Source organism: Paramormyrops kingsleyae, chromosome 14, assembly GCF_048594095.1.
Source record: "Paramormyrops kingsleyae isolate MSU_618 chromosome 14, PKINGS_0.4, whole genome shotgun sequence".
NCBI classification, from domain to species: Eukaryota; Metazoa; Chordata; class Actinopteri; order Osteoglossiformes; family Mormyridae; genus Paramormyrops; species Paramormyrops kingsleyae.
Window position 1 is genome coordinate 11,897,482 of NC_132810.1, and position 16,033 is coordinate 11,913,514.

The 16,033-nt window shown below is 46.3% G+C and overlaps 1 protein-coding gene across 1 annotated transcript; it reads right to left on the minus strand.

Annotated features, from left to right (window-relative positions):
- Positions 1-8,708: 8,708 nt before the first annotated feature.
- On the minus strand, positions 8,709-14,784 carry pkdccb (protein kinase domain containing, cytoplasmic b). Its single transcript, XM_023828241.2, has 7 exons — positions 14,005-14,784; positions 13,334-13,450; positions 12,084-12,355; positions 11,849-11,928; positions 11,547-11,654; positions 10,519-10,695; positions 8,709-9,691 (listed from the first exon to the last, which is right to left on the minus strand). Exons 1-7 carry the CDS (start codon positions 14,596-14,598, stop codon positions 9,588-9,590), a joined length of 1,452 nt encoding a protein of 483 aa, XP_023684009.1. The 5' UTR covers positions 14,599-14,784; the 3' UTR covers positions 8,709-9,587.
- Positions 14,785-16,033: the final 1,249 nt, after the last annotated feature.

Here is a 16,033-nt window from a genome sequence, read left to right on the forward strand (position 1 = left end):
CAATAGTAGCTACATATTTTCTGTATTTTTCGTAATGCGTACATACTGCCCCCTCGTGGATTAAAAGTAAAGCACCACATTTCCCTGAATTTGTTTATCTTTGAAATTCCTTCTTGTGAAGGAGAGATAAATACTCCCTTCCGTGTTACAACTATTTACACGAGTCATTACTGCTGTGTAAAAGACGTCTTGTAAATTAAAACGAGTTAGCAGACCTTACACCCGTGTTTAAAATATTCACGTTCACGCTGGAATTTTAGTAAACTGTCCCCATAATAATTCCAAGTCAGTTTACTATACGGTACACTTTGTCCTGGCGAACAAAAGCAGTCTGTTAAAAGATAAGTTTATTTTATCCCTTAGACGGTATGTTGTTATGGTTTCTGGCGCCGCCGCAGTTTAACATAAACACCGCTGCTCTAGTTTTAGCGAAGTACCTAAAAAGCATCCCTGGCTCTCTGCGGTTGGCAGTTTACCTAACATACCTAACATTATCTTAAAGAAAACCACTTTAAAAAGCCAAACTGCTTTCATCTCTGTGGCCTGTTTCTTGCGCTAGTAAAACGCTCCAGGTTATATGTCATATTTTATATATCTGCGCTCGCGTTGTGTAAACGATTTTAAGTAATATACGCATGACATCTTTTCAAATCAAATAAATCAGTAAAATTTGGAGAAAAAAATATATATTGTACTTTAACCCAGTGCTTTAGACTAACTTCTTCCACTCGCAGCCCAGCTGGCATTTCAGCATTTATTCACGGGTGAATCAAGATCATGGACTAACGAATCACTGTTGAATCCTCATTCGAGTTTGAAAATCAAATCGTTGATATTGCCGCGTTGTTTTATCGTTCTACTTTTCAACATGGATGAATTAAAATATTGCCTTAATGTTAAGTTAACATTGAAATATTAATTTTGGAAAATGAATCACCGTTGAAAGTGCAGCTCAGGAGTCTATCCCAGACAGCATGGGGTCCAGAGAGGCAGGAGAAGACCGGGGCCAGAATGCCAGGCCATCACAGAACAGACACAACAAGCGAATGTACCTGAGTCTGTCTTTGGAAGGACTCACACCGGATGATGATGGATTTCATACCCCCCCAAGTCAGCAGCTGTGAGGCAACCATTCTGTCCACCCAGCTGCTGAAGTGGAACCGGTGATATAGCATTAATGTAATGCCTATATAGTGTGGTACTTTATTTCTTCAAACCAATGAAGTCTCAAAATTTATTAGGAAGGAAGTCATGGAGACTATATTTCGGCCTTTATTATGGATTTTAATGCATGTTGAGATAATAAAAGGAGAAGCATGAATATAATAATATAAATGTGCCATAGAGAACAAACAGGGCCTGTATGTAAATGCAGGGATACACACAAAGACACATCTAATACACTAACAGCACCTACAAAATCTGAGAACAAGCAGGAGACTGAGGCATAGAACACTGACATCTACAATGACCATCTAAGCAGCAGGGCAAGGGCAAGCACTTATATACATTTAAATGGGCTACATGAGGGACAGGTGCTGATCATAACAATTAAAACTGGGAGCAACAAGATACAGATGAAGGTCATCACCACTAAACATTCAGGACTCAAGCACTAGGAATGGGATGGCTGGCGACACCTGCTGGCCGAACATGGATGACAGACAGGACAGGGCAGGGACTGGTCCTGACACTTGTGAATCTGTGCCAATCATAATGCACTACAGGTCTAATTAAAATGAAAGACAATCACATAATCAGGCTTTAGCTTTTTAAATGTGGATGAAGAGTCAAAGCTGTCTGATTTCGAAGGCTCCCTCAAATGCGGCCTAGAAATGTGTCCTTCTTTGCGCACTCACTGAGCCACACAAACAACCCATTAAACAACCCATGATTTTTAATTTAACTGACCTTAAGGTTCAATTAAATTTAATATTTCAAAAAAGTAGCCTAAATTTCTTGATATTAGGTAGTTCAACACGTGTTTGTTTTTAGTCAATTGTAAGTCATAATACACATTTTCAGCATTATGATTGGGTCCTTAGTACAGACATATCCCTGCTTTTTAATAGTGAGATATTCATTATTTGGTTGTATTCAACCTCAATATTTAAAGTCTGCTACCAATGTAAACTCCATAAAGACCTGTTCGATTGCTAATGCAAAGACACAGGGAAGCAAATAGCCTTTTGTTGGTTCTGGGTCACAAGTGAATTATTTGTGATAATGATGCATAATTTATTGCATTCCGTTTAGCATTACTAACTTCAGCTGTCAGAGTTCAGCTCATTAGGGACATAGCGGGTGTCCCATCCACCAGCATTAGCCCCGGACCAGAGGCCTCGCAGTCCCCAAAGTATCCCTGCTGGCCTTTATGTAAATGTCGGAGCCTTAAGCTGTCCCGAGACACCTCCTTCATCTGATATACTCATTTTCTGCTTGGTCACACCCCCGATGTAATCGACTGCTGATACATTTAGCAGGATTTTGATAAGGTATCAGCAGGAATATCCCTTTAACCAGATCTTAAGATAAAACTGCATTCGGGTCAGTTCTGCACCTATTGTGCTGGAGTGTAAATATATAACAGAGGGCAACGGTCGGTGGTGGGATTGTCATTGATGACGGCGAACGGCAGGGTGTCCTATTCAGAGCAGCAGCAGTGCCAGCAGGGTGCTCCCAGCAGGCTCTGTTCTGGGGGGGCAGGGGGAGTTGCTGCTTTGTGAGCAGGGCTGACATTCACTGCCCCCAGCTTTTTTGTCTCCTCGGGACTGCTGACAGTCCGCTCTGGGAGTCTGATTCCATTCCACTCCTCAGTCTGTCCTGAGAATCCCCCGGAGGCAGAGCCTCGGTCACATGGTGTGACACGCGTACAAATTGTATTATCCCCCTGGGGAAGGACAGGTCCTGCTCACTGACTGGGATCATTTTAATGACGGGGTTGGGGGGGGCTGGTGCGAGCCACGTGGTGCAGAGCAGGCGATGGAGAGCTGGGGGGCGGGAAGGAGAGGGTCACGCGGGAGTGGTCTACACACTTGTGACAGCGTGACTTGGATGAACGTTTGTAAAAGGCACCTGTTCATTCTGTGCCTGAGAATCTGAAGCCACGGACCAAAAGTTCAGTGTTGCGAGTGGGAAGAAAAAAATAGGTCTTAAGTCTGGTGTTTTCTCTTTAAACTAATTTTTATGACATTTTTCCCCATCCTATTACTGTGCCTTACCCCATGCATGATAAGCTGTTTGGGGGGGGGGGGTGATTTTGGGATTGAGGGAGGGGCAGGCATGAGCTGAACGCATGGGCCCTGGGTGGATGAGAAGGACACCGGCAATGGGGGTTTGAACTCTTCACCCTTTCGGTACTGTTTTCCTCCTCAGCGTGTTGCAAATGCTCTTGACAGTGTGAGCTTAGACCTCCAGGGTCAACTGTCCCATCCGGTCCAATCACTGCAGATTACCCCAGGCATGTTCCAGCCCGGCATGTTGGCACTCAGATTCCTGCCCCCCAGCTCCGCATCTCTGGAGTTTGCATGTGCTCCCTGTGTTCATTCAGGTCTCCTTTGGCTACTCTGGTTTAACTAAAAAAAAACTGTAGTTAGGTGAATTACAGTCTCTAAATTAAATATAAGTGTGTGTGCAAGTTTGCTCCCTGCATTGATCTGGCCCCCCCCTGCCTTGTGCTCCCTGCCTCCTGGAATAGTTTCCAGGCTCACAGCCCCCTGTACCGGATCTGTGGTTATGATGAATGGATATCTTTATTCGCATTCATTAGTGAACTTCTTTTGCAGTAGAAATGCAGAAACTTCAATCCTACAGTCATCTATAAAATCACGCAATCGTCTTGCAATCAGGCTGTGGAATTCATATTGTTATAGCAGATCCCACATGAGCATCTTAGTTTACCCTTTGAATGTGAAAAATTGCACAGTATTTTGTAAGAAAAAGCCGGATCAAGACAAACAAACATCAGCCTTTCTCTCGTGACCTCTGAACCACGTAATCCACAGTGGACCAAGTTACGTGAGATCAAGTTAACGGAACTGATGACAACTTAATGGAAAGGTTGCTTTTTTGACAGATTAAGAGTTTTAGGTAGTCACCGGCAGCTTGAGCCTTGGCAGATCAACTACTAACCAAAAGGCCAAAAACCAAGGAAAAAACACAATTTGAAAACAAACGGATGGACGGACGGATGGACGGACAGACGGAAGGACGGACAGATGGATAGATAGAAACAAAGCTAATGTTGTATGAAAAGCACCTTTCATCTGTTCTTCCTCCTCTAACATCTGGATTATGGGAGGCTTTTTTAGCACAGAGGGCCCCAAGCCAAATCCAGGAGTGGGGTGTCTCCGATCACCCCCCAGGAAGCAGTCAAAGTGTTAATAATGCTCTGATCACAAGCCAGAAAGAATGAGGAATCCTTGATTTCCCCTTTACCTCTTTGAGTTGGTTTTGTGGTCTCAACTTCAAAGACATACTTGTAGTATGACTGTCAGTTACGTCTTGACTCTTAGCAGCCAGAGTATGAGGAAGACCAGCTAAGGGTGCACTCTGAAAAACAGAATGGCGCTCAGCTTTGTGCTGGGACGTTGTACACCAGAGCATCACTAGGCTTGTCAGTGTAGTGACCGTCATTAGACCCATAGACCGGGGTGCCGCTTGGCCTGTCAGTGTGGTGTTTGTCCATGTGGTTGGGACGACACAGACCGGGTCGCCGCTTGGCCTGTCAGTGTGGTGTTTGTCCATGTGGTTGGGACGACACAGACCGGGTCGCCGCTTGGCCTGTCAGTGTGGTGTTTGTCCATGTGGTTGGGACGACACAGACCGGGTCGCCGCTTGGCCTGTCAGTGTGGTGTTTGTCCATGTGGTTGGGACGACACAGACCGGGTCGCCGCTTGGCCTGTCAGTGTGGTGTTTGCGCCTTCGTCCTGCATTGGGCTGGTGCACTGCAAAGGTAGCTTATAGGATGTGAGTGACTGATCACCCCAGGAAGCGGGAGGGCAGCCCAGGGGCAGCTGGCCCCCGTGGGGCCTTTCCTCTTCCCAGGCCCTGTCAAGCCCCAACTAATAATGTCCACTTTGATCACCAGGCCTTGTTTGTGGAAGAGTTCAAGGATGTGTTCTTTGCCTCTCCATCTCACTCCTCCTCTTTCTTTCTTTCTTTCTTTCTTTCTCTCTTCCCACTCTCTCTAAACCTCAGTACCAATCAAGTTTCACTACCATAGAATGGTACTTCTAGAATATTCTCTGGTGGGATTATTCATCATTTCACTAAAGAAAATGAGTAGTAATTCCCAGAGAATGTTTGAGAGGGATTTTTGTTGTGAGGACTGTTAAAGGTGATCATTAAGGTGTTGGATTTAGTATAAATTGGTCACTTCTTGAAGTGATTTTTACATTTACATTGTTTAGGAATACATTTCCAAGGTGTCTCTTCTGATGCCAAACGTGTGACTCATTAACCCTGATAACCAGCTGATTAACATTCATGCTCATAGTTTCCTGGCACAATGTTAATGATCTGAAGGCACACACTCAAATTAACTCCAAACAGCATCAAAATTTACAACTAAACAGTTTCTTAACTGTTTAATGGCATACGGTAATTAGCAGCTCGTGGTTAAAGTCAGCCCTTCACAGGTTTGCCAGTTAACAGAGGCTATAAAACCATTAGACCCTCAACTAATTTTGTGAGGGCACAATCACCGAAAAGCCAACAGAGAGATTTCCAGCCTGTCTGTAAAAAATAACAGCAATTTTGGAGGCTTGGGACTGGACACTTCACTGCTCCTTGGTGGTAAATAAATAAGGTTTATGGGAGAATGAGCTCAGTGCTTGTTACTTTTTCCTAATCGGGCTGTTCCTGAACAGAGACATAAACACACTCGATTCTGCGCCTCTGTTTCAAATTTGGAGCAGCGCTAACCACAGGCTGTGTCAAATTTGACCCTCCTTTCCATGTTTATTCCTTAAGCTCCCGGCATATCCAGCTTAACCAGTTTCTTCAAACATGGCTAAATTAACACGAAAAAGCAGAAGAGTACTTACCTTGCCTTGCTTCCAGCTTTTGGTTTCCAGTCTGCTCTCCTTCCCGCCAGGTGGCGTCCCGCTCTGTCGACGGCCACAAGTGTAACAGTGAAAAACCATAACGTTTGTGCCTTTGGTGCAGCGAAGCCATCAAAAGCGGCGCGGCCTCTTGCCAGGGCTGTCTGATCCCTTCTCTTTGTAACAAACCAGTGGGCAAATTATATGCATCCTATGCAGTTTGGTGCAATGAGCTTGTCGCCCTGTTATAGGGTGTAATGGTCTGCAGAGTGTCGCCCCCTGGCTGTGATGAGACTGTCACTTCCACTACCTCTGGCACCGTTTGAAAAAAAAAAAACATGTTAACAGAACCCAGAACAAAAGCCATCTTTTTTTTTTACATCTCCCATTTACCATTCTCCAAGCCAGATTGTTTGACCCCTCCCCCCACACCCCAGCCCACAGGCAGACCCCTCCCCTGCCCGAAACAACAAAAAAACCCAAGAACACTGATATGATTTACAGAAGCAGTTTGCTGCACCAAGCTGGGGGTGGGGGGGGCTTAGCTGATCCGTCTCAGGCAGCCTCTAGGCCATCCCAGCCTCGACATGATGGATTATTGGTGGTGTGGGGTTAGGGCTGGGGGGGGGGGGCGCCTTCAAAGGCAGAGCAGGCTGGAGAGCGCAGTCATACCGTGGAAGCTGACTAAAGTATTTCATGACTTGGATTGTATAGCTTTGAGCTCTATAAGTCCCCCCTGGTGTATGGCTAGGGCAAATCGGGGGGCTGTACACAAAGCCAATGGGGGTTACTCCTCAGAAGCACTCCCCCTGCACCGCCCCCCCCCCCCCCACACATAGACCTGAGAATCTGCTGGCTCTAACGCCAGGACACACATTCAGCTGCTTAGACGAAGCTTTAACTGAAAGTGACACCTTTAAATATATGCTGGGTGTTTATACTGGTGCTGTTCGGGTTAAACACCTTTTTCAAGGTCATACTAGGAGACCCTCCCCTCCAGGGACTTCAGCTGGCAGCCTGTAGCATTCACAGTCTGTGCCCTATGCCTCCTATTAAATTGTCCACATGAGAAGGGCATCAGAAATGAGAGCACCATCAGGGGGCGCTGTGCCCCTCATACTGCTCCCAGTCACTTGGCGTAAAAAAGGGTGACAAGCGACATTCTGGGTCACTGTGCCCCTCACACGGCCCCTGTGTAAAAGGGTGGTGAGTGCCACTGGGGGGCGCTGTGCCCCTCACACGGCCCCTGTGTAAAAGGGTGGTGAGTGCCACTGGGGGGCGCTGTGCCACTCACACGCCTCCCAGCCACTGGCTTTCTGAGTATATTATTTCCAGATGGATATCATGAATAAAAAAACAGTGAAACTGGAAACTAAAGAAACAGAAAAAAACATGTGGAAAGCCAAGCTAGTCTGTGGGGGGGGGGGGGGGGGGGTAGTAATAACAATCCCGAAAAAATTGAAAACGCCCCCCTTGCTTGTCGAACATACCTGAGTGAAACAGTGGTGCACTGTATTAGAGAGGGGAGGGGGACCTAAATGGAATCATTATCTCAGAAACAGTGTGACAGGAACGCCAACCCCCCCCCCCCCCCCCCCCCCCCACCTCCGGCAGGACACAGAGACTAAGGGAACATGCTGTGTCCTACACCACCCCTGTCCCCCAAAATAGCCGATCTGTCTCCCCATATAAAATCCCCCTCCCCACGACCTCACCAGCACCCCCCACCCTGAACCATCCCTTCTCGCTTTTCACCACATGTGCGGGAAAAAAATAAACCGTCTGTCCAAGATGCGGCGCCCCGAGCTGAGCCGGGGACGCTGAATAATGCATGGAGGGAGGGTTCCGTGGAGGGAGGGTTCCATGGAGGGTGGGTTCCGTGGAGGGTGGGTTCCGTGGAGGGAGGGTTCCATGGAGGGTGGGTTCCATGGAGGGAGGGTTCCATGCAGTGCGTGCGGTTGCCACCGAGACAGACCCTCTGCCATCCGGGACCAGTATGTGGGGTCTACTGAAGGTGCGTCCAACCCGACAGACCAGTCAGGTTATTCATGTTAGGGTGTACCACAGAGCCAATCGGGGGGGGGGGGGGGGGGGCACACAAAAATCCAGCAGCTTAAACCTGGGCTTATCTCTGCACCTCCCCAGCCCAGTGGGCAAATAGGGCCACCTTTAAAAAGCAGATGGTGGCCCCTTTCTTGTGCTAACGAGACATTTATTTTAATTCCGCAAGGCTATGCACGCATTCTCCCCCGCATGAGAAAGGACCTCCATTTAAAGCGCATTTACATGTCATAATTAAGATATAATGACCCCGCAGGTGATGATTTGCATAGATTCGCCGCTTTTTCGCCGTTTTCATTCAAACTTTGTGTGACTCGGTATGGTTGGGTGGCCCCCTTTTTGAAAGCAGAGCAGTTTCTGGCCTCATTGAAAACTGACAGGACAGTGAAAAGGGCAACTTAACATCCCATTAGTACCGGTTGTGATTCTCAGTCCCAATTAGCAGAGCTGATAAAAGTTTTAAATTCACAGACTCCAGACCAGACTGGTATACATACCGCACAGAGTTTCATTTCACAAACAAAAGGTAAAATGAAAAGTAATTCCAAACATTGCTGGCATTTAATAACATGATACTACAATAATAGCCACAAAACAACTGAATTACATTGATTTATTTTTTATTATGTTCCAGTTTTGTCATACAAAGGATGCAGTTTATACAGCATGCCGGACACTGCGCTTAATGCAATAAATAGGATCTCTTTCTCTAAAAGAATATAAAATCAATAGCACCCACAAGGTGAAATTACACGACCGATGTGTGTTAAAATTCATGTCAAACACATCTGAAAGTTTAAATACTAGGTAGAAATGAAAGACAGCAGTAAGGGGAAAGGATCTGACAGCTTCTTGCTCAGCAGGGTATTACTGCTGTACTTTTCAGCAGAGATAGAAAGTTCAGGTCCAGTACAAATCCAGGCCAAGATTTTGTTTCATTCAGGCAATTAGATATAAAGAGTCAGTCACAGAGTACTCAACTGGTCGGTTGAAACAAATTATTGGTCTGGATTTGTACTTTCTGTACCTGAACTTTCCACCTCTGCTTTTCAGCTTGTTAAAATTCAGCACAGAACAAAGTTACCCCCGAAACCCAGCAAGGCGCCACGTAATTTCAGATCTGATTTACATCAAAGTATATTTGTATAAGAGCTTTTTTCTCACTTTTTCCACAGACGTTAAGCCTCCTACTTACGAAAGTCCACTTGCGAGGACTAGGCCTCAAATGCAGGGCACAATGAAAGGACGTAAAAGCGGTACACGAAAGACAGTGTTTTTTTTTGTAATTATACCTCAAGGGAAATCTTTTTAAATGTTTCTTGGCAGTATGCAAGATTGGCACGTAGATCAAATTGCCACAGAACAAGATCCTTATAAATATATCATATTCGTACACTTCAAACATTCCTGGCCCGGTGGAGCGCAGGGCAGCCTCACCTTGGGTTGCCCCCCCCCCCCACCCCCCCGTTCCTCTCAGGCTCCTCACAAAGGAAATCCCGAAGCTGCAGCTCGTCTCATGTACACTGCTGAATTCACATCTGGAACCAGGTCGCTGAAACCGCTCTTAAATGAAGCGAGAAGCCGCCCTGCACACAAGCAACGGGGAAGGGGGTTGGGGGGGGGTACAATCAGCCGTTCAGTTTCACAAACGCCACTCACATTTTTTTTTTTTAAGTGAAAAACATGCTGGGAGGCTAGAAACGCTGTAAAGGGGATCAGAGAGAGACGTCTCAGCCGGTCGCCTTTTGTTTGGGGGCTTCCAAGCAGCTGAGGGTCCGTAAGTCATTTGAGCCGGTGGCTCGTGAGGGAAACCGGAGCCGTAATTCAAAGCAAACAAGAAGAAAAAAAAGTGCGACTGTGAGCTGAATAGGCCCCCTAATAGGCTCGCGTAGACCTCAGATCTGGAACTTTTGCTTGGAAACGTGCCAGAAAGAGAGGATGGTGATTTTCTCCAGGCCCCTGGCTGCATAATTGGCTGTGAGGAAGGGTTGTGCTCAGCCCAAACAGACACTACATTCTCCAGTTTGCTCTCTTAATTGCGCCAATTACAGGACCTGTCCCATTTAATAGGGATACTTTATTTTTATAGCTGCAACCTGCCGGCTGATTTCCTTGCAAACGCCTGGTCAAATCGACTTATTTTTTGCACTTTTATTCGCTACCGATGCCTCTGTGACCCTTTGCTGGACGTGCCATTGGAGGATGGATAGTTTGTGATTCTGTGTAGGTGCTTCAATCCGAAGAGACAAATGTATAATTGTTCTTTCAAAGAAAGACCAAAAAGAGTTCTGGCTGGCAAAACAGTAACCTGTATTAGCACACTAGTTCTCTGTAGCTGGACCGTTAACTGTACCTCACTCGTAACAGCACAGCTGTGGCTCCGCCCCCCAACCACATTGCCACACCTCCTCACCTGTCCAGGTCCTCTGGCCATTGATGGTAAAGCCGCCGCATTCACTGCGGGCGCTGCAAACGAGGGCGGCCTCGGCGATGCTGTGTACAGACAGCACGCAGCCCTGGTGCTGGTAGGAGGGCCAGCATCTATAGCTCTCACCCCCAGCGCTCCTCATTCCTCTGGAGGCCACGTAGTCTATGGGACGGGGGGGGGGGGGCGGGAACAGCAGGCCAACGTCATTTAGAGAGCCACACAGGTACCCGCAAGCGGAGGTGACGGTGATGGAGTAATGTTACACACTGACATGCGCTCGCCCCGTGAGGGCGGGACAAGCAACGTGGGGGGGGGGGGGGGCACATTCCAGGAAAACGGGCACTCTGCCCTTTATTCTCCAACAGCTTAGTGTGACAATAAGCACAGCCACCCCTGACATGCGACGGTATCTTATATCTGATTTCACCAGCAAACCATTGCTCCCCTGATAAAAAAAAACGACACAAAAACGACACACTTTGAGTCGTGCCTCGAGGGACAGAAATGCTTCCCACTTGATCCGTCGACACTTAAACCCCCCCACCTCCCCCCACCCATCCCTTCTTAGAGAAGGTCCTGACAGATATTCCCAAGGGTGTTTTGGGGCGCGGGCAGTGTCTTAATCCCATGTTCTGCCCTTCTGGAGTCGCGTTTGGGCATGTTTGGCCAGTTTCCCAGGTTTACAGGGACATTGGCATCATCTGGGGCACCAGAGTAGGCGCTACACGAGACATGTGAGACCCATGAGATTTGGGGAGTGATGAATGGGGCAAAATAGAAAAAGTAGCCTCCGGCATTAAATGCCTAAACCCCGTTTCTGTCTTGGTGCAGCTCCAAGTGCCAATTCAGGCACCAAAGTAAATAAAAATATCATGTGAGAACCTCATGAAATGAGCTGGACTTTTGCTTCAAAACAGATGCTTTGTAAATGGCTTTCACACTGGCGAGTGCGGCGCCACTCCGGTCGCCCTTCAGATGGATAAAAGAGGGAGTCTATTCCTTCTGACTTTTACCTTCAACTAGAGCCGACGGCAGGTTCTCCAGGTAAAGCCCAGACTTGTACAGATGGAGGATGTTTTCAAAAGCAGCCAGTGTGCCATTCACATCCCCGTTCAGCTCCGCTGCAAAGAAACAGTGGCATGCCAACAGTATAGGTCAGTGCAAACCAACAAATCCGCTCTAATTACTCATAATTAAAGCCCATTATGAAGCGGCTGTGCTCGCCACAAACCGGTTTGGTCTCACTTTCTTGCCAAAGAGTGCAGAGCAGAACATCTCAACCCAACTCAGGGCTATAGGCTCTAGTGCTCCTCACCTGTTGAATTCATGATCTGCTCTGTGAGAGGCCGGAGAGTGGGTGGGGCTTGGTGGGGGAGCAGGTAGGTGAAGAAGTACCTAGAAGATTGACGTCATGAGTACGCCTAGATCCAGCAAACACATTACTCAACGTGTTTACTTGTTTACCCCATAAATCAATTAATACCTCCAATTTCATTAATACAGCAGAATTTAACCACAAAAAGCCAGGTGAAGAATCAGGGTTGGGTTACCTGTAGGCATTGTAGAGGTTCCTTCTCTCATTGAGGCCCTGGCAGACCCCGTCTGAGGAGCAGGGAAGGCTGAAGTTACGGAGTGGAAACTGAAGGCCACAGTCGGAGTCAGTCTGGCAGGTCGGATCACCCACGGCAGCATCGTCCAGGTCCGTGAGCTTCAGTTCCCCATTAACCAGGACGAACTGGCGAGGCTGAAAGTCCAGCAGCGCCACAGGCCCCAAGGGTGAGTGGGCAAGGTAGCTGAGCAGCCGCACCAGACCCAGACAGACCTAAAATGGCAATGATGGTCAGAGTCCAGCTCACCCACTGCTGATGCCTGCCTGATTCTCACTATTATGAAAATGTTTCATTTGATTTCATTTCAGGGAGAATGCTCATTGATCATCAGAAAGAGAGACTGCAAATGAGCCGAAATTAGCCCTATAGGCTAACTTTCATCTGTCCCTGGCCAGTTCTTAAAAAGTCAACCTAAAATCAAAATTAAATAGCTTATCATGTCACATACGTATAACATACTGCACTAAGAAATATATATTAAGAAATAAGTTCTTCCCTCAGCACATGTCACAATCCAGAAGCTTTGCAGGGTTCATGTCTCCTAGGCAAAACAATAATAACCCATAGCTGTTAGAAAAAAGATTTCAATGTCAACGTCATGAGCAAAACATCTTTGTTACATTGGGGGGGGGGGGTTCTATTTGCCCAGTTATTTCCCTTTTTTGTGTGATTCTGTGACAGAATAATGGCGCTGAGGAAATGGGACACCCGGGCCAATCATGCCACGTCTGCGAGATGACAGAACTCGCCCCTCTAAGATCAGCCCCGGAGATCGGCCAGAAAATGAGGAACCGCAAGAAAGCCTCAGACGGAGCATCTGGCTGCACGTGTGCTCTGCTCATCTTTCTCTCGCCCCCGGGAAGCCGAGCCTGACATGAGATCTCCGCGCCCAAGGCCCAGAGGAGTACACAGAGTGGAGACATCTGTCCCTCAGACTGTTTGATCAGTATCATTGGCAATGGAGATGAAGCTGGGGGTGGGATTAGTTAATCCTCTCCAGGAAAAGAATGGCATCTACCCCCCCCCCTCCTTTTCAGATCCAGCCCAGCCCCAGGTGTGCCCGGTGGGTGGTTTGTGTGTGTATGTGTTTAAGCATTTGTGGGGGTGGTGGGACTGGCCTTTTGATTAACGCTCCTGGAATAGGAACAGGAGGGGTAGTATGAAATCTGGGGGAGGTCTGGCATTCTTACCCGAAAGCGGTCCTCCCAGGGACTCTGCAGGAGCTGTATCATCTGCAGCGGGGATCCATGCTCCAGAGCGGCACTGATGCTGCCTTCTCGCTCCCCGGACTGGCAGTGGCCGTGGAGCTGCAGGACAGGACGTCCGGGACAACACTGTCAGCCCACGTTTCAGACAGGGACCGAACTAGCCACGTCTAAGAAAGTCTTCCGGAAAACAATAACTATCATTAACTATCAGAAACATCGTTTTAGTCTCATTGGGTTATAACGATCCTTTAAAATAACCCCCTTCAGTTTCAAGCCTAGTAAGAAAAAAAAATAAATAGTCGGCAGCGAATATAGATATACGCGTAATCCCATCCCTGTTGCGAAAACAAATAGCGCAAGATGCTGCATGGTTTTAATTAAAGTTTTATGTTTGTTTTTGGCCGCTCGTGAATAGGTGCTAAATTGGCAATCGTTGAGTTCGTCTAATCCAATAAGGTGTCTGAATTGCCCAGACCCCAGTATATATTTGACAGACGTTCATTGTTTCCTATTGGTCGTTAATTGATATCGTACATTAAAGTTTTTTGGCTTTGAATGCGTTTCTGCGTATGCTTTCTTGCATTGCAGAAGACGACTACACATTCAAATGAACACGTATTATATTGGGCTTACATTTAATTTATTTCGCTTACCTTTATAATATTTGGATGGTCCAGTCTTTGTAACAGAACGATTTCTTTCATTAGTTTGTAGGATACGAGTTCATAACAGCCTTTCATGTCATCAAAATCCTCCAGACATCTTTTCATATCAGTCCCTTGTTCGTTCACTGATTTCAGCGCTACGGGCAATCCTTCGGGCAAAACGCCTTGAAAAACTGCCTTAGTGTAGCCTGACCCTACAAAAGCCACGTTTTTGATGTAACCGAGCTCTTTGCATCCAATTTTGTTATGGTTTGTGTTTGATGCCCCTAAATGAATACCATTCTCCTCCGATCTCGCCACAGCCAGCTTTTTTGAAAAAGAGCGGCGGTGCACGTCTCCTCCGGGTAGTCCCATGAAAGCATCCTTTTCTGAAGCAGTAAAGTACGGCAAAAGTTCCCTGCGCCTGTCGCTGAGCTCCTTCAGTAAGACGTTTCTCCTGGAGTCGGGATACGAATCGAGATTCCCACTGACAAGGTCCCTGACTTTTACACGTAAGTGCCTATCCTCCTTTAAAAACGTTACAGAGGTAAAGATCAAAGCAAGAAGTGCTGTTGCGCATAGAGGGATGCTAAGGTTGGGCATGTTTTACGGTGTGATGTTACCCGATCCCAGTGCTGAGAGCTATTCTAGGTTGCGATCGTGTCTTGATCCAATGTAAGTTAGCCTACACTGGAAAGTTTTCCGCTTGTCACTGGAATGTTAAAGCACGCCCTACGGAGGCGTGTCATTCGGGCGATTAACACTGACCCCTCCTATAAACCAACACACATTACACTAAAGGAGAGTTTTGCCACACTTGAGTAAACTGGAGTGTTTGCATTTAAAAACTGCATTTATCGTTTATCATACATATATTTCTTAAAACGACAACTGAGCTAAAATATCCCGCAAAATTGAAATCCAAAAAAATGTAAAAAACCCTATATATATGTAATATGTTATTTTTCAGCAAGCTAAATGCAAACGCAGTTATTTGAAGTTGAAATAAGTGGGACAACTTCTGCAATCTAAAAGCAATCATATGCAAGTTATCGAGATATTTTAAAAGCGCTTGCGAGGGTCATTTCAGTTATATAAACTGGAAATTGTCAGATTTTAATTTGTATTTGGTCACTAGAGCAGTGTTTCCAGTTTCGATTTGAAATATACAGGCGTGCATTATGATAATTGTCACAATTGTCAATTGTCAATACTGGCTGTCCAGTAACCTAACCATACATTAAAATACGTCCAAACACAGAACAGATTTTTCAAATCCTTAAAAAAATCTTGTAGGCAGTATGTTACACATCATATCCAGTAGGTAGCAGCACTGCGCAGCAATCTCCAAATGCACAGCGGATCGGATTGCTTCACATCTCTGCATGGTACTTACGGCCGTGATGGATAGTAATAGGCCAGAATCTAGTACTATTGATGAAAAAGGCACCTAATTTGTACATATAAAATACGTCCACAAAGTGGAATATGAACAACACGTACCTCGCCGCAGAACCGTTTCCCTTGGCACACCCTTTAACACCACAAATTAAATCACGAGGGACGGATTGCTAGATAGCTGGAGGACAGGGAAAAAAGGGAAAACGGTGTCAATCCGAGTTCCTAAAATAATATAGCGCAAAATTATTTATTATTCATAAGGATGTCAAACGTACCTGCATGCACCAAGTTATAAAAAATTCATCCGCATTCCCGTTTCAACAATAACAACACAATGTTATAAGCAAGTCTCAGTAAAGGCAAAATATGCTGAGGTTACTAGACCGTCACCGATATTACAGATTTAGTTTAGGCTTGTATCGCTAATGAATGTGACATATTGCTCCTGACCTCACTTGTACTGATTTGAAGCATTCTTCTCCTGTTCCCAGAGCCATATATAAAACACATATATGAACATATAGATCCAACACCGCCGATGAATTGAGGGTGCATTACGAAAATCAATTTGCAATAAAAAGAACAAGGGCTTCAGTGAAGGGGCAGCATGGTGGTGCAGTGGTGCAGTGGTTTGCAC

Bases quoted from the DNA above. Each gene is read 5' to 3' on its own strand.
- pkdccb (XM_023828241.2), bottom strand. From the start codon at position 14,598: ATGCCCAACCTTAGCATCCCTCTATGCGCAACAGCACTTCTTGCTTTG. The intron at 13,451-14,004 runs GTAAGCGAAATA...CCTGTCCTGCAG, and splicing joins ACCATCCAAATATTATAAAG to CTCCACGGCCACTGCCAGTC. The intron at 11,929-12,083 runs GTAACCCAACCC...TCAATCTTCTAG, and splicing joins AACCTCTACAATGCCTACAG to GTACTTCTTCACCTACCTGC.